This window comes from Gopherus flavomarginatus, chromosome 1 (genome assembly GCF_025201925.1).
Source record: "Gopherus flavomarginatus isolate rGopFla2 chromosome 1, rGopFla2.mat.asm, whole genome shotgun sequence".
In the NCBI taxonomy this organism is placed as follows: domain Eukaryota; kingdom Metazoa; phylum Chordata; order Testudines; family Testudinidae; genus Gopherus; species Gopherus flavomarginatus.
The window spans coordinates 370,407,657-370,431,999 of record NC_066617.1 but is presented as its reverse complement, the minus strand read 5'-3'; the positions used below and the strand labels follow the sequence as shown (position 1 = coordinate 370,431,999).

The 24,343-nt window shown below is 45.6% G+C and overlaps 1 protein-coding gene, 1 long non-coding RNA gene and 1 pseudogene across 2 annotated transcripts in view; all 3 read right to left on the bottom strand.

Annotated features, from left to right (window-relative positions):
* Positions 1–14,626, bottom strand: part of LOC127039912 (uncharacterized) — a 235,179-nt gene extending 220,553 nt beyond the window's left edge. The window contains exon 1 of the long non-coding RNA XR_007771329.1: positions 14,526–14,626. This is a non-coding gene — a long non-coding RNA (uncharacterized LOC127039912). The remainder of the gene's footprint in view (positions 1–14,525) is intronic.
* LOC127058141 (olfactory receptor 51G2-like) lies at positions 1,596–2,530 on the bottom strand (annotated as a pseudogene).
* Positions 14,627–18,095: 3,469 nt separating the features above from the next.
* Positions 18,096–19,064, bottom strand: LOC127037021 (olfactory receptor 51G2-like). Its single transcript, XM_050928463.1, has one exon. It carries the CDS (start codon positions 19,029–19,031, stop codon positions 18,096–18,098), a length of 936 nt encoding a protein of 311 aa, XP_050784420.1. The 5' UTR covers positions 19,032–19,064.
* Positions 19,065–24,343: the final 5,279 nt, after the last annotated feature.

Sequence of the window (24,343 nt, the reverse complement as noted above, 5' to 3'; positions counted from 1 at the left end):
GGTATGACCCTTAGGGGGGCACGACCACCTCGTGGGGTGAGGAGGAGGGAACCTGTTTGACAGCTCATCACTGCTCCCACGAGGCTACCAATGTCAGTTCTCAAAGACCTCTAGAAAGGCATCGTCGAGCTGTTGAGAGATTTTCAGAAAAGAAACAGCGTAAGCACCCCACTGCTTGTTTTTAGATTTACACAACCTCCCGGTTCCTAATGTCATTGCACCCCACCATCAATCGTCACTTCTTAATCATTCATTTACCTGAGCAACATCTTTTTTCTTCACCTTGTCCACTGGTGACTCCCCTGAGCTGCGTTCGTCTTCCACCTTTGAGGGGTGAACAACGAGAGGCCTTCATGCTCATCGGGTGCCTCACGAGGGTTTGGGTTTCGGGTTCTGGCATATCCACCAACAGCTGAGTCAAAGGGCCCTCGCGGGAACTGTCGCTCATGTAGCGCTTTCTCCACACAAATCCAAAGGCCCTTGGGGCTCAAACAAAGTCCGAAGTTCTCACCAGACTGGTGAAGGAGTCCATGTTTCCACGATTTCTAAAGCACGTGTTCCTGGTAAAAGATGGCCTCTTCTGCCCCGATTGCTGGGACTTATGGGGTGATAGTGTTGCGCTCTGATTGGCAGAGGGCACTGGGACGAGTTCTTAGAGGGGTGAGACGACCCTCTTCTGGGCAGGTCACCCCACCCCAGAACACCACTGACTGGTCAAATCTGCTCTCAGGGCGGTGCTGTGTGGCTGAAACCCATCGTGATTTGCATAGGGCAGTGGAGGAGTTATTGGAGGGATCACACAAACCACTTCTGGATAGCTCACTATGCCCAGAAATACCCCTGATTGGACAAATCTCCTCTGAGGGTGGGCCTACAGGGAAGAAACCTCTCCTGATTGGTAGAGGGCAGTGGGAGGAGTTCTTACAGGGGTCACATAACACACTTTGCTTCCGGCTGTGTGTCCTCCTTGACCCCGGAAGTAATATTCCCTATGGGTGGGACTTCCAGTGACAGGTGGTCGGGCTTTAAGGGGTCAAGGGGTAGGGTTTACACGGCCAAGGGGAGGAGTTAGGGTTTGATTGATGGTAGGTCCCTTATACTGTTTCCGGTGTCCATACTTCTGAATCCCACCCCGCCGGCATGCCCATTAACAGAAGGGGTCCACTAATTCCACCATCTCCCTAGCAACCAGCGGGCCTTGTAGCATGGGCCAAATTGGCTGAGAACAATGGCTTGTTGTCCTGCGACACAGAGTCTGATCATAAGAGACTGTCCTTGGTGAATGACATTTAACCCCAGATTCAAAGCTATGACTGTTTAGGGGCCAACATCGCACCATTCCTCTGACTCTCCATGAACAGATTGACTTTGTAAATGCTGCTGCCTGGCTTGGTCTCTTTTCCCCGGAGTGTTGTCCTCCCTCAAATGCGGGTGGGGTTGGCCCCCCCTAAGCTTCAGGTCTTAGACCCTGTATTAGCCTCTCTCGACAGAGTGGAGATCAGTAGCTCTTGTTTCCTTGTATATAAGGGTCCAAGGTGGAATAGGTGGTCATAACCTGTGTCACAAGCTCTGGAACCGGATGATGAACTGACTCTTTACTTTACAAACACTCTGATTATCCTCGCATGAAGATGGTAGCTTTTCATGCTGTACGCAATTGGATTCATTAAAGGAGGAACCAGCAGGTAGATGTAGGCCAAGATCATTTGAAGCAAGGGAGAAGAGCTCTTCCGGAATCTGTGTATGACAGTCATGCTGAACTCTGGCATGCAGAAAGGCAGGATGGCGCAGAGGTGGGAGACACAGGTGTTCAGGGCTCTAAAGCATTTTGTTGGGGACGTGATGCTCAGCACTGCTTTGAGGATCATCGCATAGGAGAGGAAAATGAGCAGCGAGCCCAACATCACCATTATGACTGTAAAAAACAAGCAATAGATGTTGTCGACTGTGATGTCCGAACAAACCAGCTTCATGACGTCCTGGTGCAGGCAGTAGGAGTGGGAGAGGATATTGGCTCAAAAGAATTAGGACCGTTTCAGGAGAAAGAGGAGTGGAAATATTACTGCCACTGCTTTTAGCACAAACACCAGTCCCATCTTGGCTATTCTCGGCAAGGTTAAGATGGAGGCATATCTCAGCAGGTTACAGATTGCGATAAAACGGTCAAATGCCATCAACAAGAGCACATAGGATTCAATGAATTGCAGAGAGAGGATGAAGAATATCTGAGGAAAACAAGCATCAAGGCTGATCACTCTAGAGTTTAAACAAGAATAGGCCCAGTATCCTCGGTATGGTGGCTGTCAATAAGCCAAGGTCTGTGATGGCCAACATGGAAAGGAAAATGTCCATGGGCTCATGGACGATTGGATCTGTTTTTATAATGAACAGAATGACTGAATTTCCTACTATGGAAATAGCATACATGAAGCAGAAGAAGACAGAGACAGAGATGGATGTCTTCCTGCCCAAGTATCCCGGTGAGGAGGAACCCTGCAGGTGTGAATTTGGTGTCATTGACAGCTGACATACCGTACTGGGCAGGTCCGAGAAGTTTTGAACTTTCCTTCCTGAAAGGAAAGAGAAGAGGAAAGTAGACAATATTTAACAAGACATCTTTCTGCTCTGAGTGCAAATCTAGGATTCCCAGAAGCTCGAGGAAGATCAGAAAAAACATAGATTTGGATTTATACCCCCAATAGGATATGCCAATAGGAAGATAGGCACTGCCAGACTGGATCAGACTTGCAGTCCTTCTGGCTCAGTAACCAGTTACACATGCATCAGGGGAAGATGAAGGAATCCCTGCATTAATGAGCTAGGAGGTTAACTGCTCCAAGGGAAAGTTTCCTCCAGGCAACCACTAGTTAGACATATTTTGTGGTGTAAATCCAGTCCCTCTTTGAATCCGGCTAATCCCTTGGCCCCATTTGTATCTAGTGGATGAGAGTTCCACAGTCTATTTGAGCACTGTGTGAGTTTGCAATAATGACATTCACACAGACACTCTTTCTAGCCCTCAACTTCAAAGTGTGGCCCATTTATCATGACGTGTGTACACATATGGCAAGTGCATGGTGAAAATGGTCATTGTGTTTATCTGTCCTGCATTTAAGTTATTCATAAACGTGTTTCATTGCCTCATTATGTACCTTATTTTTTTTTCTCTGCTCATGATGTTCAAATTATGCCACTGCCTCTTTGCAGCACATGGGATAAATTTTCAGGGTCTGGTTCTGAGTTCAATAACGGCATCACTCCAGATTTACGTGTGTAAATTCGATCGGAACTGGAATCTATTAACTTTCCCTTACAAATGCTCCCAGTGATACACTCTGACCCCAAGAATCCCTCCAAGAGAAGCTGAAGTGCTTTGCCTAGCCTATGTTGACTGAATCCAGAGAGTTTGATCATCCTACAGGTTCCACTTCCTCCTCACAGGACCCGCACCTGCTCCCCGTGCAAGGGATTGTAGTTATCTGGTAAGCTACAAGCTAACATGGACAGTTACTTCAGCTGGATGAGGGAGGGGTTGGGATCGCAAATGGGTGAATAGTGCAAACACTGTGTTTGCACTAATATCCAGTTAAGTGTGCTAGTTACTTCAGCCAGGCTTTTTTAACAGGTGATGGAGGTCAATTACATAAAAAACTATCACACTGCTCTTTCCAGCACCTCAGCTCTCCTCTTTGCTGAAACACAGACCAGCGGTTCTCTTTTGTCTCAGGACTTTTTGGAAAGTCTTGCACGGCTATTGTAGAGTTATTGTGTGCATGACCCTGAATGTAAGTATTACAAATGGCTTCTGCTCAGTTACAGGGATGAGTTCCATACAGCTGTTCACTGAACAGAGAGTTAATAGCACAAACCCATTGCAAACAGTTACCACTGCTCCTTCCTGTAGCAATTCCAACAACTCTGCCGCTGGCTTTCAATATGCAGACATGTCATGAAATGTTTGTTTGTAATATTTGTATTACAATGAAAAGTTTTGACATAACATTTACACAGCTGTACTTTAGCACACACATGTCAGCCGCAGGCAGAAACCCAGCTGGACCTATTGAGCTCGGTGCTACATCCACATTGTGCGGTAGCCCAGGGCCCAGTGTGAGGGTGGGATAATGGTGAGATTTCACCCCATGAGAAAGGAGGCTACGAGTCCTGACATTTGGCCCTCGGAAACCAGAGAAGGGAAAGAGATGAATATAGCCCTGTAATGCTGTGGGGTATCTTCAGGGCAGAAGTGCTGGAGCCTTCAACCAGTCAGAAAACAAAAATACAGGCAAGTCGCATTTTAGGAGCTTTTAACATGCGCAAATTCAGCTTTGTGCAGTCGGTAAAAACAGGGAAAAAAATTACAATTTAAAAACTGCATCTATAGTGCAGGCGATTGCGCCCGCCATTCAACTCAATGGGTGTTTCACCATTCGTGGTTTTCACTTTACACGCTAACCGTGGAACGGAACCCTCGCATAAAATGAGACTTGCTTGTGTGCCCTCAGAGCAACACAGCTCTGAATTCCTGCATCTACAATCCAGTCAAAGTAAAGTTGCTGAAAATGCATTTGCTGATTAAATTTCCAGCAGCAAATAGACCTGATGCAATTTGGGAAGTAGTCACTGATATTCCATGGGCTCTCTTCTTCCTCAGCCCCTGGCAGGATTGGGCCCAGAGCACATAGCCCCTCTAAAAATGGGACTCCTTGAGAAATCACTGCTCAGGGCATCAGGGTTTTAGCACTGCAAGCTCGCTTTGAATGTCAGATTTCTGTGTAGATGAAATTACTCCCCATGGAGCATGGGCAGATGTAGGGGAGGGGTTCCCAATCTATCTACTGCTACTTGCCCTCCATCCCCATCACTGAGTCACCCCAACAGTCCAGCTGAGTCCTCTGCTGCTGCACAGAACATCTGCAAATGGAAACAGCTTGCAGCCTTTACACATCACTTTGCATTTTAAAGAGAGTGAAACCTGCAGAACCAGCCCTGCTGCAGGCTGTCTTGCTGGAATTGGGGCTTATCATCCCTGTTATTCACATGGCTACTTGTGATCTTGCTGAAATAAACTGAAATAGATTAACAGTATTAATATAGGAGCAGATTTCTCTGCAGCAGCCCCTTTTCCTGCATTACACACCCAGGGTGCTGATCACAGTACAGAGAATCCACAAGTCTCTGTACATGGAAATTTCCCTCAGCTCCTTCCAGGAGGGGAGCTCCCATCCTTTTCCCTGAAGAATGAAAAGGGGGGACTCAGGACCCAGGAATCCCCAAAGTTATGCCCTGATCTCAGTGATCCATTGGGAGCTAGGCCCACCCACACACAATCTCTGGGTCTCACCAACTACTCCAGGACCCTCACCAACTCGCTGGTAGCTCATTAGAGATGTGCTACCAGGGCTTATCACAATAGCCCACAGAGATTGGCAGATTGGTTGATGTAGCTGAAGGGCACAAATCATCAGCCATAGACTGGTAGGGAGGTGTGATAAACAGATAATAGGAGTTAATAGAACAGACGTACTTTATATCTCTTTTACCTGTAAAGGGTTAACAAGTTCAGTGAGCCTGGCTGTCACCTGACCAGAGGACCAGTCAGGGGACAGAATACTTTCAAATCTTGAGGGAGGGAAGTTTTTGTGTGTCCTGTTAGAATTTGGTTGTTGTTTTCTCTGGGTTCTGAGAGTGACCAGACGTGCAACCAAGTTTCTCTCCAGACTCTTTGATACAGTCTCTTACATGTCCAGAATAGTAAGTACTAAGTAGATAAGGCGAGTTAGGCTTATGTTCGTTTTCTTTATTTGCAAATGTATATTTTGCTGGAAGGAGTTCAAATGTGTATTTTGCTGAAAGGATTTTAATTTGTACTTTTATACTTAGGCTGGGAGGGTATTCGCAGTGTCTATAACTGAAAGACCCTGTAACATATTCCATCTTAAATTTACAAAGATAAATTTTACTGTTTTTTCTTTCTTTAATTAAAAGCTTTTTCTTGTTTAATAATCCGACTGTTTTTTTATTCTGTTGAGACCTCAAGGGACTGGGTCTGGATCCACCAGGGAATCGGTGGGGAGAAAGGAGGGAAGGGGTAGAGAAAGGCTAATCTCTCTCCGTGTTAGGATTACTGTCTCTCTCAGGGAGAATCTGGGAGGGGGAGAGACAAGGAGGGGGGAAGGTGAAATTTCCTCTCTGTGTTAAGATTCAAGGAGTTTGAATCACAGTGATCTTCCAGGGTAACCCAGGGAGGGGAAGCCTGGGATAAGCAACGATGAGGAAAAGGATTTTCTTTCCTTGTGTTAAGATCCAGAGGGTCTGGGTCTTGGGGGTTCCCGGGCAAGGTTTTGGGGGGACCAGAATGTACCAGGCACTGGAATTCCTGGTTGGTGGCAGCGCTACTGGTCCTAAGCTGGTAATCAAGCTTAGAGGAATTCATGCTGGTACTCCATCTCTTGGACGCTAAGGTTCAGAGTGGGGAATTATATCATGACAGGAGGTTTTGACCTTTCCATATCCAGAGTGCAGCCAGAGACTCCACTAGTGCAGCCTTCATTTACCTTATAGGGAGAAGCAGATGAAAAGTCCCAATTTCTCTTGGGGATCCAGGCAGCTGCAGCTGGGCAGTATCGTGGAAATTGAAATTTTACAGAAAAATGATCCATTTTCTATGAAAACACACCCCAGAGAATGGATAAAAAGGAAATATTTTAGTTTGGGTCTTACTTTTATGGGGGGTACGTGGTGGGGAGAAACCTCTCAGTTTTCCAGCCCTGGTCTAGCTTGAACCATGAGCCTCTGTGCCATTTCATGTGTGAAATGATGTTCTATTTCCATGAATACTCATACATTTGAAATTGAAATCTGTGTCCTGCCAACCCTCATCGTGTCTGAATAACAGCTCTGAGGTCACTATGTACTAGAGAGTGAGAGCTCAGGGAATGTCTGTTACCACTCCAGATACAGGCTGCAGACTGACAGAGCGGAACCTGAGGAGAACCAGTCAGCTATTAACCCAGGGACAGAGGAGCTACTAGACTTTTGTTTGCTAACAAGCCACTGACTGAGGGCTGAGACACTGGGACCTTTCAGGTTCTGAAGAAATTCAGATGACAGATGCTACATTTTATGTCCCACTCTAGCCTGAGAAATCATCTCTGAAAGACGATCAGAGGGGAACGAGTGGGTTTACATGTGTGTGTCAAAGTACAAATGTGTAAATGTTATGCCAAAACTTTTCATTGTAATATCAATATTAAAAAGACAAAGTTTCATGACCTGCATGTGTCATAAACAGATAGCTAAGGGTTAATGTCTCTTTCACCTGAAGCACCTGACCAGAGGACCAATCAGGAAACAGGATTTTTTCAACTCTGGGTGGAGGGTTTTTTGTGTGTGAGTCTCTTGTTCTGGGTCTTCTGCCTGAATCTCTCTCAGCTATGAGGAGGATTTTTCTATTTCCTGCTTTCTAATCTTCTGTTTCCCAGTTGTAAGTACCAAAGATCAGATAGGGGATTTTTATGTTCTTTTGTATTTACATGTCTATAGTTGCTGGAGTGCTTTAAATTGTATTCTTTTTGAATAAGGCTGTTTATTCAATATTCTTTTAAGCAAATGACCCTGTATTTGTCACCTTAATACAGAGAGACCATTTTTATGTATTTTTCTTTCTTTTTATACAAAGCTTTCTTTTTAAGCCCTGTTGGAGTTTTTCTTTAGTGGGGAACTTCAGGGAAATTGAGTCTGAACTCACCAGGGAATTGGTGGGAGGAAGAAGTCAGAGGGAAATCTGTGTGTGTTAGATTTACTAGCCTGACTTTGCATTCCCTCTGGGTGAAGAGGGAAGTGCTCTTTGTTCCAGGACTGGAATTAGAGAGGGTGGACTCGCTCTGCTTAGATTCACGGAGGTTGCTTCTGTGTATCTCTCCAGGAGCACCTGGAGGGGGGGAGGAAGGGAAAAGGATTATTTCCCTTTGTTGTGAAACTCAAGGGATTTGGGTCTTGGGGTCCACAGGGAAGGTTTTTGTGGGGACCAGAGTGCCCCAAAACACTCTAATTTTTTGGGTGGTGGCAGCAGTACCAGGTCCAAGCTGGTAACTAAGCTTGGAGGTTTTCATGCTAACCCCCATATTTTGGACGCTAAGGTCCAAATCTGGGACTAGGTTATTGACATGGTGTGCAACGTAGTGGGAAAGATAGAATCCAGAAGCCAGTAGGAATATTATATTTTTCTTTTCACTGCTAGGGGCTTTTTAGCAGAGAGGGTTTGGTTTTCAAAAGGAACCAGAGAGAATTTTTTTTTCTGCTCTCTCTGGCAGTTGTGGCTTGCATATTAAGCAAGAAACCATTAAGCTGTGACAAACAGGTCTTTTGTCGGACAATAGCACTCCCATTAGCAGTCATATACCAGCACTATATACATGCAAATAAAGTGGTTTTTCTGGTTTACCTTACATTGAAAAAATTAGCTAAAGGAAGAAAGGGAAAAAGGCACTGTTGCTAGGCAGACCCCAGGAGGCAACAGAGCCTGCAGGTCAGAAGATAAACACCGGAGGGCACCCCAACACAAGAAAACAGGAACCATGCCTTCCAATACAAAATGGAGGCTGAAGAACAAATCAAAGGAGCTGAACACAGGCGACAACTGAAAAAAAGACAAAAAGAGGTGGAGCTGAAGGAAAAGGAAGAAAGCTTCAAAGTGGCAGCCTACAAAAGAGAACAAGCAGCCAAAGAGGCAGCACACAAAAGAAAACGAGAAGAAGAAGAGGTGGCCCACAGAAGGAAACAAAAAGAAGAAGAGGCGGCCCACCGCCGAGACATGGAAAAACAACAAAAAGAAAATGAAGAGAAGGAAAAACAGAGAAAACATGAACTGGACTTAGCGCAAGCTGGGCTGCATGCGCCAGCCAATCCTAACAACCCTTCGCCAATTATGGTTCCACAGCACAGGAAATTTCCCACCTACAAGGCAGGTGATGACACTGAGGCCTTCTTGGAAAATTTTGAAAGAGCCTGTCTTGGGTACAGCATACCTAAAGACCAGTACATGGTAGAATTGAGGCCACAGCTCAGTGGACCTTTAGCAGAGGTGGCAGCTGAAATGCCTAAGGAGAACATGAACGACTATAAACTTTTTCAAACCAAGGCCAGATACAGAATGGGGATAACCCCGGATCATGCCCATCGGCGTTTCAGAACCCAAAAGTGGAAACCAGATGTGTTATTTCCCAAACACGCCTACTACGTTGGGAAAAATTATGAGGCCTGGACATCAGGACACAATGTTAAATCCTTGGAAGAACTGCACCTCCTCATACAAATGGAGCAGTTCTTGGATGGTGTTCCTGAGGACATAACACGGTACATACAAGATGGAAAACCCAAAAATCTCGCTGAGGCGGGGGAGATTGGAGCCAGATGGATGGAAGTGGCAGAAAGCAAGAAAGCTACGGTCAAGGGGAACGAATACCCCAGGGGGCACACCGAGGACAGCCGAAGACCCCACCTACAACCCAAGTAAAGCCACAGACACACTATTCCTCCACCTCACCAGTCTCCAGTAACTCACCTTGGCCCAGTGATCCATCAGATGGCAGATGCTTTAAGTGTAATGAACTGGGACATATCAAGGCCAACTGTCCAAAGAACGCCATCCGAGTGCAGTTCATTACACCACCATCACCCACAAGATCCCCAGGCCCAGATGCCTCTCAAATACCCTTGGAGCGAAGGGAAAATTTGAGAGTGGGTGGAAAGAAGGTTACTGCATGGAGAGACAATATTCTGGGTCCTTTCCCAAAAAAGACACCCAGAGGAAAGCAGTACGTACTGACTTTAGTGGACTTTGCTACCCTATGGCCGGAAGCAGTAGCTCTAGGCAACACCAGGGCTAACGCTGTGTGCCTGGCCCTAACAGACATTTTTGCCAGGGTAGGTTGGCCCTCCGACATCCTTACAGATTCAGGATCTAATTTCCTGGCAGGGACCATGGAAAAACTGTAGGAAACTCATGGGGTTAATCACTTGGTTGCCACCCCGTACCATCATCAAACCAATGGCCTGGTGGAAAGGTTTAATGGAACTTTGGGGGCCATGATACGTAAATTCATCAACGAATACTCCAATAATTGGGACCTAGTGTTGCAGCAGTTGCTGTTTGCCTACAGGGCTGTACCACATCCCGTTTAGGGTTTTCACCGTTTGAACTTGTGTACGGTCACGAGGTTAAGGGGCCATTACAGTTGGTGAAGCAGCAATGGGAGGGGTTTACGCCTTCTCCAGGAATTAACAGTCTGGACTTTGTAAGCAACCTACAAAGCACCCTCCGACACTCTTTAGTCCTTGCCAGAGAAAACCTAAAGGATGCTCAGGAAGAGCAAAAGGCCTGGTATGACAGACATGCCAGAAAACGTTCCTTCAAGGTAGGAGACCAGGTTATGGTCTTGAAGGCGCAACAGGCCCATAAAATGGAAGCATCATGGGAAGGGCCGTTCACGGTCCACGAGTGCCTGGGAACTGTGAACTACCTCATAGCATTTCCCAATTCCTCACTAAAGCCCAGAGTGTACCATGTTAATTCTCTCAAGCCTTTCTATTCCACAGACTTACAGGTTTGTCAGTTTACAGTCCAGGGAGATGATGCTGAGTGGCCTGACGGTGTCTGCTACGACGGGAAAAAAGACGGTGGCTTGGAAGTGGTGAACCTCTTAACCACCCTGGAACGTCTTCAGAGGCAACAAATCAAGGAGCTGTGCACTAGCTTCGCCCCATTGTTCTCAGCCACCCCAGGACGGACTGAATGGGCATACCACTCCATTGACACAGGTAATGCTCACCCAATCAGAACCCCACCCTACCGAGTGTCTCCTCATGCCCAAGCTGCTATAGAATGGGAGATCCAGAACATGCTACAGATGGGTATAATCCGCTCATCTTCCAGTGCATGGGCATCTCCACTAGTTCTGGTACCCAAACCAGATGGGGAAATATGCTTTTGCATGGACTACCGTAAGCTAAATGCGGTAACTTGTCCAGACAACTATCCAATGCCACGCATCGATGAGCTATTGGAGAAGTTGGGACGTGCCCAGTTCATCTCTACAATAGACTTAACCAAGGGGTACTGGCAAGTACCGCTAGATGAGCCTGCCAAGGAGAGATCAGCATTCGTCACCCATGCGGGGGTGTATGAATTTAGTGTCCTTCCTTTCGGCCTTCGAAATGCACCCGCCACCTTCCAGAGGCTGGTAGATGGTCTACTAGCAGGACTGGGAGAATATGCAGTTGCCTACCTCGATGATGTGGCCATTTTTTCAGACTCCTGGCCCGAACACCTACTACACCTGGAAAAGGTCTTTGAGTGCATCAGGCAGGCCAGACTAACTGTTAAGGCGAAAAAGTGTCAAATAGGCCAAAACAGAATGACTTACCTGGGGCACCAGGTGGGTCGAGGAACCATAAACCCCCTACAGGCCAAGGTGGATGCTATCCAAAAGTGGCCTGTCCCAATGTCAAAGAAACAGGTCCAATCCTTCTTAGGCTTGGCCGGATACTACAGGCGATTTGTACCACACTACAGCCAAATCGCTGCTCCACGGACCGACCTGACCAAAAAGACCCAACCAAATGCAATTAAGTGGACTGATGAGTGTCAAAAGGCCTTTACCCAGGTTAAGGCGACGCTCATGTCTGACCCTGTGCTCAGGGCCCCGGATTTTGACAAGCCATTCCTAGTACCCACGGATGCATCTGAGCGTGGTATAGGAGCAGTTCTCATGCAGGAAGCAACGGATCACAACTTCCATCCTGTCGTGTTTCTCAGCAAGAAACTGTCTGAGAGGGAAAGTCACTGGTCAGTCAGTGAAAAGGAATGCTACGCCATTGTGTACGCCCTGGAAAAGCTACGCCCATATGTTTGAGGACGGCAGTTCCAGCTACAAACTGACCATGCTGCACTAAAGTGGCTTCATACTGCCAAGGGGAACAACAACAAACTTCTTCGTTGGAGTTTAGCTCTCCAAGATTTTGATTTTGAAATTCAGCACATCTCAGGAGCTTCTATCAAAGTTGCTGATGCACTCTCCCGTGAGAGTTTCCCAGAATCCAGTAGTTAAAAAGTGTTCTTAAATTGTAGAAGTCTGTTAGTTATATACTTAGTGGTATATGTAAAGGTGCATGTGTTGTATTAATCTGTTTATTTTAAAGTTCTAGAAGGAAATCGCCGCCAGTGAGCTTCCCCACTGTGTGCAATTTGGGGGGCGTGTCATAAACAGATAGCTAAGGGTTAATGTCTCTTTCACCTGAAGCACCTGACCAGAGGACCAATCAGGAAACAGGATTTTTTCAACTCTGGGTGGAGGGTTTTTTGTGTGTGAGTCTTTTGTTCTGGGTCTTCTGCCTGAATCTCTCTCAGCTATGAGGAGGATTTTTCTATTTCCTGCTTTCTAATCTTCTGTTTCCCAGTTGTAAGTACCAAAGATCAGATAGGGGATTTTTATGTTCTTTTGTATTTACATGTCTATAGTTGCTAGAGTGCTTTAAATTGTATTCTTTTTGAATAAGGCTGTTTATTCAATATTCTTTTAAGCAAATGACCCTGTATTTGTCACCTTAATACAGAGAGACCATTTTTATGTATTTTTCTTTCTTTTTATATAAAGCTTTCTTTTAAAGCCCTGTTGGAGTTTTTCTTTAGTGGGGAACTTCAGGGAAGTTGAGTCTGTACTCACCAGGGAATTGGTGGGAGGAAGAAGTCAGAGGGAAATCTGTGTGTGTTAGATTTACTAGCCTGACTTTGCATTCCCTCTGGGTGAAGAGGGAAGTGCTCTTTGTTCCAGGACTGGAATTAGAGAGGGTGGACTCGCTCTGCTTAGATTCATGGAGGTTGCTTCTGTGTATCTCTCCAGGAGCACCTGGAGGGGGGGGAGGAAGGGAAAAGGATTATTTCCCTTTGTTGTGAAACTCAAGGGATTTGGGTCTTGGGGTCCACAGGGAAGGTTTTTGTGGGGACCAGAGTGCCCCAAAACACTCTAATTTTTTGGGTGGTGGCAGCAGTACCAGGTCCAAGCTGGTAACTAAGCTTGGAGGTTTTCATGCTAACCCCCATATTTTGGACGCTAAGGTCCAAATCTGGGACTAGGTTATTGACAGCATGTATATCAAAAACCAGCAGCCGAGTTGTTGGAATCTCTACAGGAAGGAGTAGTGATAACTTTACTGCATAAAGGCTTTTGCTTTAGAAAGTATTTCAGTAGTACTCCAAATAGTGTTTGCAATGGGTTTCTGCTATTAACTCTTCACTCAGTGAGCAGCTGTATGATACGGTCTCCCGGTAACTGACCAGTAGCTGTTTCTAACACTTATATTAAGAGTCATGTACAAAATCCCTCTGCAATAGCCGTGCAAGACTTTCCAAAAAGTCCTGACAGAGCAGAACCGCTGGTGAGTGTTCCAGTGAAGAGTGGAGCTGAGGTGCAGGAAAGGGGAGTGTAGTAATGGTTCTATTGTTGTGATGGGTTGGATCACAGAAACCCCTTGGGATGTGCCACCTGATGTGGCCCCGCCTGGCTTGAGCCAGACACGCTATGTCTGCTGCAAACCCAGACCCGGGTCTGAACAACGTCCCCCAAAAGCTTTAGGCTTAACTGAAAACAGCTTGAGAAGTGTTCTTGTCTCCAGTACTCAGATGCCCAGCTCGCAGTGGGAGGTCCTAATGGGATCCAAACCCCAAATAAATCCGTTTTACCCTGTATAAGGCTTACACAGGTAAACTCATAGATTGTCCGTCCTCTATAGCACTGGTAGAGAGATATGCTGTTTGCCCCCCCCAGTGATTAATACATACTCTGGGTCATTTAATAAGTAAAAAGTGATTGTATCAAACACAGAAAGTAGAATTTAAGCGGTTCCAAGTAATAACAAACAGAACAAAGTGAATTACCAAGCAAAATAAAATAAAACATGCAAGTCTAAGCCTAGTACAGCAAGAAAGTGATTACAGATGAAATCTCACCCTCAAAGATGTTCCAATAAGTTTCTTTTACAGACTAATCTCCCTCTAGTCTGGGTCCAGCGATCCTCACCCCTGTGGTTACTGTCCTTTGTTCCAGTTTCTTTCAAGCATCCTTTGGGGTGGAGAGAAAGCTGAAGACAAAATGGAGGGGTCTCCACGGGACTTAAATAGACTTTCCTTTGTGGTTGGAGTCCCTCTCCTCTCTCCTATGCAGAATCCAGCAAGTCACATGTCCACGCATGACTCAGAACTTTACAGGTGGCGGCCATTGTTAACATGCTACCTTCAATGTCCCCAAGTAGACTTCTTCTTTGGATTGGAGTCTTCCAAGGGTCTATTGTCCATTACGTGTTTCTTGATTGGGCACTTAACTTGCAAATTCCTTGCTTAAGAATCTGACCAAATACTTTACTATGGCTACTTAAAATCAAACAAGTACACAGCCAATATTTATAACTTTGAATAAAAAAATTGTACATGTGTACAAATAGGATGGATAGATTCAGTAGATCATAACCTTTGCAGAGATATGTTACATGGCATGCCCAGTTATGTCATATATACATTCATAAGCATATTTCCATAAAGCATTATAGGGTGCAACATCGGTTAAACATCTTGCAAGAACATCCTATCATATAAATAAATTGTAAACACAAGATATCTCAGTACTCCTCTCTCTTTGAAATGTGCTGTGAATGGTGAAGAACAAGCAAATGGCCTTATGTTAATTTATATAGCTAAGTAATGGTGATGGACGTCCTTCAAAGTCATCCTAATTACCTTCTGTTCCTTGAGGAATTTCAACTTGTCAAAAGACATGAAATTGGATAAACCATCCTTGGGTCCTGATTCTGTCATCTCAGATTTGCTTAGATTTCATCAGGGGAAGTTTGAGTTGCAAGACCGAGGTTCCAGTTATACTGGTACGCCCTGAATATGAGATTTGGACATTGTAATCTGACCTGTGAACTGAATTCTAAAGGAACTTTTTGAAACTATGAAGCTCACCATCTCTGCAATGAATCTACACATCAATGAATTGAACTCATGTCTGGATGTATAGAAATATTTTAATCATACTCTTCTGTTTTTTACTAAATTTTAGTTTAGTTAATGAGTGTCTGTCTGGTATCTCAGAAGAAAATCTGGCATCAGATAAGTCTCAGGGAAATGTTTCTCTGGAGAAAATTACTGTGGAGAACTGTAACAGTGAAGGAAATGTTCCTGTGTCTGTTCGGGGTAATGACTTGCCCATGAAGGGAGCTATCCCAATCTCCAAGCAATTGTCCTTGAACAGCCATGTGTGCTGGAACAGGGGAAAGGATATTCCAAGTTGTTTGCCTGTTAAACGGGAATGTTTCCCCAGCTCAAGGTCCTTTCAGCTGAGTGTGACTCCCTCATCTGGGAGAGGTTAAGCACAGTTCTCCTCACCTTTGTTCTAACAATAAAGAAAATAACATTGATAACAACATTTCCCTACCCCTGAATTCAGTACGACGGTGATTTGTAACCCAGCACAAGCCAAAGTAGATCACTTTGAGGAACACCACTACCTGCAAAGTATCTAGGAAGACTAGGTGTGTTCATGTGAATATCGTTTGCTTCTGAAGTCTCTTCCACTCCCAGCTAGCTGTCAGGGGAACTCATTTAGCCCCTGCTTACAAAGGCTTATGCACCGAACAATATGCCAGGGTCATGTACCATAGAAGAGGACTTGACTCATTGACTTAGGTGGTCGCTTCCAGGCCTATTTGCCCATTTTGCATCACATCTGGAGCTTATGTGGAGTTGCTTACCAACTCTGACCCTGCTGTGCACCCTGGATGATTGATTTGCCCATCCATAGATTCGGGAGAAAGCATGTTACAGCATTCTCATCTGGAAAAGGAATTGTTCTTGGGCTCCTCTTTGGTGATCTCACAGCAGTTGAATTATTAGGGTTCCTGGTAATCTCTGCATGCTGAGCTGCCAGATGTCCCATCTCCAGCCACTAGTTCCAGATAGAAAGGATGGTTCAGGGCTTAAAGTGCTGTCCTGGGACTCAGAAGAACTGGCTTCAGTTCCAGGCTCTTCCACAGACTTCTTCTGTGACTTTGGCAACTCACTTAATCCCTCTGTGCCTCAACAATATCTCTTTTAATATGGCTCAATTTAAAGGTTACATCTGGGAACAAGGGATGCAGGCCATCCTTGCCAAACGGGGGACCCAATCTTGGGAAGCAGTGACTCTGAAAAAGACTTGCAGCTCAGTGGTGTGCTATGGCTGAAAAACCCAGTGTAAATCAGGAAGTATAAGCAGGGGAATCTCGAGTAGGAGCAGAGATGATATTTTACGTGGGTATTTGGCACAACTGGGGGCACTGCTGGAATATTGTGTCCTGTTCTATTGCCTACAGTTGGAGGAAGATGTGGATAAATTGAGGAGGAGTCAGAGAACAACCAAGAGAATGATGAAGGGATTAGAAAACCTGCTTGAGAGTGATCCACTGAAGAAGTTCAATTTATTTAGTTTAACAGAAAGAGGTGTTATTGTTAAGGGGTGACGGGACCAAAGTACCTACATGAGGAACAAACATTTAACAATGGTTTCTTCAGTCTAGCAGAGAAATTTATAGCATGATCCAATGGCTGGAAGATGAATCTAGAGACATTCAGAAAGGATGTGGTTTTTTTTTAAGAATGAGGGTAATTAACCATGGAAAGAATTTATCAAGGGCTGTGGTTGATTCTCCATCACTGACAACTGTTAAATCAAGGCAGGAGGTTGTTCCAATAGTTCTCCTCTAGGAGTTATTTCAGAGGAGGTCTCTGGCCAATGCTCCACAGGCAGGCAGACTAGGTGATCACAGTGGTTCCTTCTGCTCTTGGAATCTTCCCAGTGGTGTTAATAACATTGCCCTGCAGCAAGGGGTGTACTACTGATAAATATGTCAAAGATCAAGAGGTCCTCAGATGCTACAATAATCTGGGCCATAGATAAGTGTCTCTCATACCCACTAGTCCCATCCTCCCCCAGTGACCTCCTTGCAGGGTCTGCAATGATTCAGGGATGCTGCATCCCCTGCTCTTCATTTTCCCCTTAGACCCTCACTCTGTTGTTCCTCTTCTTCTCCTGAGACCCTTCCCACTGTTCCTTCTCTTCACCTCAAGCGTGGTCCCCAGCCTAGGTGGAGCTGGATAGTGGTAAGAACTGGCCAGGGAGCCCAGGCCACCATTGGGAGCTCCAGACTCTTCACTTTCAATTGTGGTGTATCTTGGTGGGTGGGAAGACTGGCTGGGGGCTGTTCTTGGGTCCCTTGATACTCCTTCCCAGGGAAGGTGGAACATCAGGGCTGTCTGGCCAGCTTTTACCATAGCAAGGCTCCAGCTTCCAGCCTGGGCAGGGTCGGGGATATGGGGGAAGTGGAGGAGCAGAGGGTGGTGCCTCAAGGGGAAGAATGACCTCCCAGGGCTCCTGCATTAATCATGTTTCTGGCATGAATCAGTCACAAGCACCTTTCTGAGGGCATCGGGGAAGGGTGGATGTCCGTGGTCCTTGAATAGCCTCTGACCACACATGGCGCCACGCTCATGGATCACCCAGTGCCCAGACTGCTCAGGAAGGGCCAGGACTGCGACTGCAGGACAGCTTTGATCATGGCTCTGCAGCTTTTTTCATGGCATGTAGATTTTTAACCAGAGTCAGGAAAGTAACAGACCAGGTCTAATGGGAAACAATAGCCACATCCATTCTCTTTATTAACTGCATCAACAGGAATTCTGAAGTCAGAGCAGCCAAGGATACGGCTTTTTATATGCCAACACCCCACCAGTCCCCTGTCTCTCCAGAAACACAAGAACTTTCTTCATGTCACTGCCTCCGTTGGTCTCCTTCCCCCATTGCACTGTCCTCCCTCACCAGCGGGTCAGGACATCCATCTCCTATTGTGCCAGGGCCTAGAACTCATCTGAACCTCTATACAAAGTGGAGATAAGTAGCTCATAGCATCTCAGACGGAACGGTCTAGGATGGAATAGGTGGCTGTGGTCCGTGTTTTTTGTCGCTTAAGTCACCAGTGCCATAGCCAGGTGATGAACTGACCTGTCACTTGAGGAACATCCTGATTATCCTCACACGAAGGTATTTGCTTTTCACACTGTACACGATTGGATTCATCAGAGGCGGGACCAGCAGGCATACATATCCCAGGAAATTCTGAAGCGAGTGAGAAGAGCTATTCCCGAATCTGTGTATCACAGTCAAGCCAAGCATTGGTGTGTAGAAAAGTAATACAGCACTGAGGTGAGTGACACAAGTGTTCAGGGCCCTGAAGGACTCCATATGGGATGTGATGCTTAGCACTGTTCTGAGGATTATCACATAAGAGAGGCAGATGAGCAACGAGTCTAACCCCACTGTTAAGAGTGCAATAGACAAGCCATAGATTCTGTTGACTGTGATATCTGAGCAAGCTAAATTCATGATCTCTTGGTGCACACAGTAGGAATGGGAGAGGACATTAGCTTGACAGAATTGGAACCGTTTCAGGAGAAAGGGGAGTGGAAATATTAGGGCCACTGCCTTTAGCACACACACCAGTCCCATCTTGGCTATTTTTGGGAGGGTTAAGATGGACGCATATCTTAAAGGATTGCAGATCGCGACAAAGCGGTCAAAGGCCATCAACAAGAGCACGGAGGATTCAATGTATGAAAGCGAGTGGATGAAAAACAGCTGAGCAAAACAGGCATTGAGGCTGATCTCCCTAGATTTAAACAAGAATATACCCAGTACCGTTGGCATGGTGGTTACCGATAAGCCAAGGTCTGTGACAGCCAACATGGAAAGAAAAATGTACATGGGCTCATGGAGGCTTGGATCTGTTTTTATAATGAACAGAATGACTGAATTTCCTACTATCGAAATTAGATACACTAAGCAGAAAGGGATAGAGATCCAGAGATGAACGTCTTCCAGCCCAGGTATTCCGGTGAGATGTAACACTGCAGAGTTGGATTTGGTGTCATTGATAGCTGACATAATGTACTGGGCAGGTCCCAGGAGTTTTCAACTTTCCTTCCTGAAAGGAAAAAGTACAGGAAACTGGATTATATTTAACAAGACATCTTTCTGCTCTCAGTGCAAGTTTAGAGACTCCGAGGATCTCAAGGAAGATCATCAAAAACACAGTTTTGGATTTACACCACTGATGTGAAGATAGGCACTGCCAGACTGGGTAAGACTTGTGTTCCTTCTAGCCCGGTAGCCAGTTTCCGAAGCTGGAGAGAAAGATGGAAGAAGCCCTTCAATAGGCAGCTATGAGATAACCTGCTTCCAGGGAGAGTTTCCTCCTGACACCCAGCACTTACACATATTTTGTGGTATAAATAATGAAGACTTAGCACTCTTCCATTACTTTATTAAGAACAATCCTCACTAATGTAATTAGATTTTCTGGTAACCCATATAAACATCCAGTTCGTCTACACCAGCGACACCATCACAGGACCTAACCAGATCAGTCACAACATCACCGGTTCATTCACCTGCACATCCACCAATGTAATATACACCATCATGTGCCAGCAATGCCCCTCTGCTATGTACATCGGCCAAACTGGACAATCCTTACGGAACATGATGAATGGACACAAGTCAGATAATAGGAATGGCAATATACAAAAACCTGTAGGAGAACATTTCAATCTCCCTAGCCACACAGTTGCAGATTTAAAAGAAGCCATCCTGCAGCAAAAAAAAAAATTCAGGACCAGAGTCCAAAGAGAAACTGCTGAGCTTCAGTTCATCTGCAAATTTGACACCATCAGCTCAGGATTAAACAAAGACCATAAATGTCTAGCCAACTACAAAAGCAGTTTCTCCTCCGATGGTGTTCATACCTCAACTGCTATAAGAGGGCCTCATCCTCCCTGATTGAACTAACCTCGTTATTTCCAGACTGATTCTTGCCTGCATATATATACCTGCCCCTGGAAATTTCCACTACATGCATCCGACGGAGTGAGTATTCTCCCACGAAAGCTCATGCTCCAAAACGTCTGTTAGTCTATAAGGTGCCACAGGACTCTGTCGCTTTTTACAGTTCCAGACTAACATGGCGACCCCTCTGATATTATGTCTATACTAGTATAAAGTCTTTTGTCATACCAAGGTTTTTTTCAGAAGAGTTAAAGGAATTAATTTACCAATTCAAAGCTAATAAATGCCCATAACACAAAGTCACATAATGTTGTACCAGGAAAGGAAAATATCTTTACAGGTACTCAGCAACATTAAAAAAACATCCTCAGAGGAAAATCGACTCGCAACACCAGGTAGCTGACGGAATTGTTCTGCCTCTGCACCTCAGCTCTATGCTGAAACACAGCCAAGTGTTCTCTCTTGACTTGTCTTGTACAGGGATTGCAGAGGGATTTTGTTCATGACCCTGAATGTAAGTGTTAGAAACAGCTGCTCCTCAGTTACCTAATGACAGTATCATACAACTGTTCACTGAGCGAAGAGTTAATAGCACAAACCCATTGCAAATACTATTTGGAGTACTATTGAAATACTTTCTAAAGCAAAAACCTTTATGCAGTAAAGTTACCACTGCTGCTTCCTGTAGAGATTCCAACAACTCTGCTGCTGGTTTTTGATATACATACAGGTCATGAAACTTTTTCTTTTTAATACTGATATTACAATGAAAAGTTTTGGCATAACATTTACACATTTGTACTTTGACACACACATGTAAATCCACTCGTTCCCCTCTGATCATCTTTCAGAGATGATTTCTCAGGTTAGAGTGGGAAGTAAAATGTAGCATCTGTCATCTGGATTTCTTGAGAACCTGAAAGATCCCAGAGTCTCAGCCCTCAGTCAGTGGCTTGTGAGCAAACAAAAGTCTAGTAGCTCCTCTGTCCCTGGGTTAATAGCTGACTGATTCTCCTCAGGTTCTGTTCTGTCAGTCTGCAGCCTGTACCCGGAGTGGTAATGGGCATTAGGATCAGTATATAAACTCTACATTCCCTGAGCTCTCACTCTCTAGTACATAGTAACCCCAGCTCCTGTTACTCAGGCACGATGAGGGTTTGCAGGAAGTAGATTTCAAAGTCAAATGTATGAGTATTCATGGAAATGGAACTTCATTTCCCATATGAAAGTCAGCCAGTCAATCTCTCTCCCCTTCCCCCTCTTCCCTGTATTAATAAAATCCGCAGCACCCAGGAGTGGTGCTGTGACTGCCACGGAGCTGAGCTGCCATAATGAATGTGTGTGATAACCCCAGTTCTGGGGATGTTTGCTGTATAGTTATATTGGGTTAACTCTTGGGATGTTTATGTTTTGGCTACATTAGGTGAAACCAGTATGGCTCTTCCTATTTTAATAGCAGGCTGCTGGAAAACAAGCAGGAGGGGAAGTAATAGCTCAAGGAAAGCCATCACTCAGGATGTACTTAAGGGAGATTGAGAGACCACACTGGAGCTACAAGCAGGGAATTCCCTGTTCCTGGGCTCCAGCCATGTTACACAGCTTGTTTTGCCAGCGCTGGGAGTCTGTCCAGAGCTGGGCAGCTGTTGCTGAGGCACTCTTCAGTCTGACACGCACAGACACCGCTGGGGAAGGCTCAGGACCCTTGGCCTGCCTGGGTCCCTGTCAGATTGGGAGGGCTTGGGGTCAGAGATGTGTACAGACTGTTGTTTGAAAACCCTCTTATTCTCCCATGTTACACGTTCTTCCTGCTGTTTGGTTAAACATTATTTTGGCTCAAGAAGGCTGGTCACTTGTCTCAACACATGCTCACTGGCACCTGCAGGGCAATCACAGTGCAGTAGCCCAGGGCCCAGTCTGAGGGTAGGAGCATCACAGGATTCCACCCCATGAGAGGGAAGGCTACGAGGCCTGATATGTTGCACTCAGAGACCAGAGAGGGGGCAGAGATGCCAGTAGCCCTGTAACTCTGAGGGGTATCTACAGGGCAGAAACGTTGGAGCCCTCAGCTAGTCAGGAAACAGACATATGCCCTATTGGACCTGTTACCACAGTGCAGCTGTGAATTCCTGAGTTCACAACCAAGATAGAGAACCAAACCTTTGAAAATGAATTTTCTGATTAAATTTCCAGGAGCAACTAAACATGAGATGACTTGGAAACTAGCCTCTGATATTCCGTGGGGTCTCCTCTCACTCAGCCCCTGGCAGGATCGGCCTAGAGCACACAGCACCTCTAGAAATGGGACCCACTGAGAAATCCTGACTCAGTTAATAGGGGTTTAAACACTCCGAGCTCGCTCTGAATGTCAGATTTGTGTGTAGCTTGAATATCCCAACATGGAGAACAGGGAGATGTGGGGGAGGGGTTCCCAAACCACCTCGTGCTCCTTGCCCTGCAGCACCATCACTGAGTCATCCCGACAGCCCACATCAGTCCCTTCTTGCACTACAGAACATCTGCAAACGGAAACAGGTTGCAGTCTTTACCCTTCACTTTACATTGTAAAGATACCAAAACCTGCCAACGTACCCAAATCCTGCTAGAAGAGGAGCCGCTGACACCAGAGGTCTTCACACTGAAGGACGAGGAGTCATCCAAGAGGTTACATGGGCAGTGGGCAGTATCTGTTCAGACAGAAAAGCAACTGTCTATATGAAGCATGCCTGCACATTTCCTTGGGGGCCACTTGTCCATCAGGGAACCTCTGCAAATTAGCGTTCTTTGTTCCAGCTTTAACTCTGATCAGAGCCAAAGGCAAACTGCAGGAGACCAAATCACAGGGGACATTTGGTGATGCTACATAACTGGACTGCAGTGCCAGCCCTGCGGCATTCTTTATTCCTGGAATCCAGGCTTGTCATTGCTGTTCATATGGTTCTGATTAATCACATGGCTACCTCGGGGGTGGCAGAATGTTGGTGATGATGCTTTCAAAACTGTGATCTTGCTGATATAAAATGAAATAGAATAATAATGATAATAATATAGGACCAGATTTCTCCCCGACTGTGCCCTGTCCTGCACTACAAGCCCAGGGTGCAGGCCAGGGAAGGGAGAGTCCACAAGGCTCCATACAAGAAAATTTCCCTCGGATCACTCTGGCGGGGAGGTCTTTTCCCTTCTCCATGAAGAATGAAAAGAGGGATCCAGAGATCACCAAAGTTATGCACAGGTCTCAGAGATCCACTGGTAGCTCGGCCCACCCACCCAGAATCTCTGAGCCTCAATAATTACTCTAGGATGCTCCCTGGCTTCCTGCTAGCATAGGTTCATCAGAGATGTGCTACCAGGGCCTGTCACAGTAGCCACTTCCTGCAGGATCTGCTGAAGGGGCCTTGTACAGGATGGGGGTGGGGATGCACAGAGATAGAAAGGCTGTCTGTCTGTGTAATGGCCTTCTCTTACTGTGACAGTCTGAGGCTTGGTTCTTCAGCTAAGCAGCGGAGGCAGCCATAAGCTGGGAAGTGTATGGTCACATCCTCACATTCCAATCTAGTCACATTGAAATAAGATGCTGTTGGGCTATTAGGAATACAATCCTGCTCTGATCTTCCTACCACCTCCAGAGAAAGGGTAGAGCCTAAAAGATATAAAAGGAAACTTAGTTTGATACCATCCTGTCTGGCAAGAACTCACTTATCAATAGACACAGCTGGAAAACCCTTATGTTTATATAGATGCAGTTGTAAAATCCTCACTTCTGTATTGTTTCATATGTTTATTTGCATGGTCTCTGTCTGGTTCTGTGATTGTTTCTGTCTGCTGTATAATTAATTTTGTTGGGTGTAAACCAATTAAGGTGCTGGGATATAATTGGTTAAATAACCATGTTACAATATGTTAGGATTGGTTAGTTAAATTTCAGTAAAATGATTGGTTATGGTATAGCTAAGCAAAACTCAGGTTTTACTATATAGTCTGCAGTCAATCAGGAAGCTGGGTGGGAATTGGGATCATGTTTTGCTAAAGGGGGAAATGGGAACAGGGGATGGGAACAGAAACAAGGAGACAGGCAAGGCTCTGTGGTGTCAGAGCTGGGAAGGGGGACACTAAGAAACTGGAATCATGCTTGTTGGAAGTTCACCCCAATAAACATTGAATTGTTTGCGCCTTCGAACTTCGGGTATTGTTGCTCTCTGTTCACACGAGAAGGAGCAGGGAAGTGAGAGGGTGAAGGAATAAGCCCCCTAACAAATACCCCAGCCCTAGACTGGGCAGGAGATTTTGACCTTCCCATTCCCACAGTGCAGCCATAGACTCAGTCAGTGCACCTTTCATTTAAGTAACAAGGAAGCTGCTAAAAAAGGGACTGTCTCTGCCAAAATGGGACATATGGTCACCCTACTCTTGAT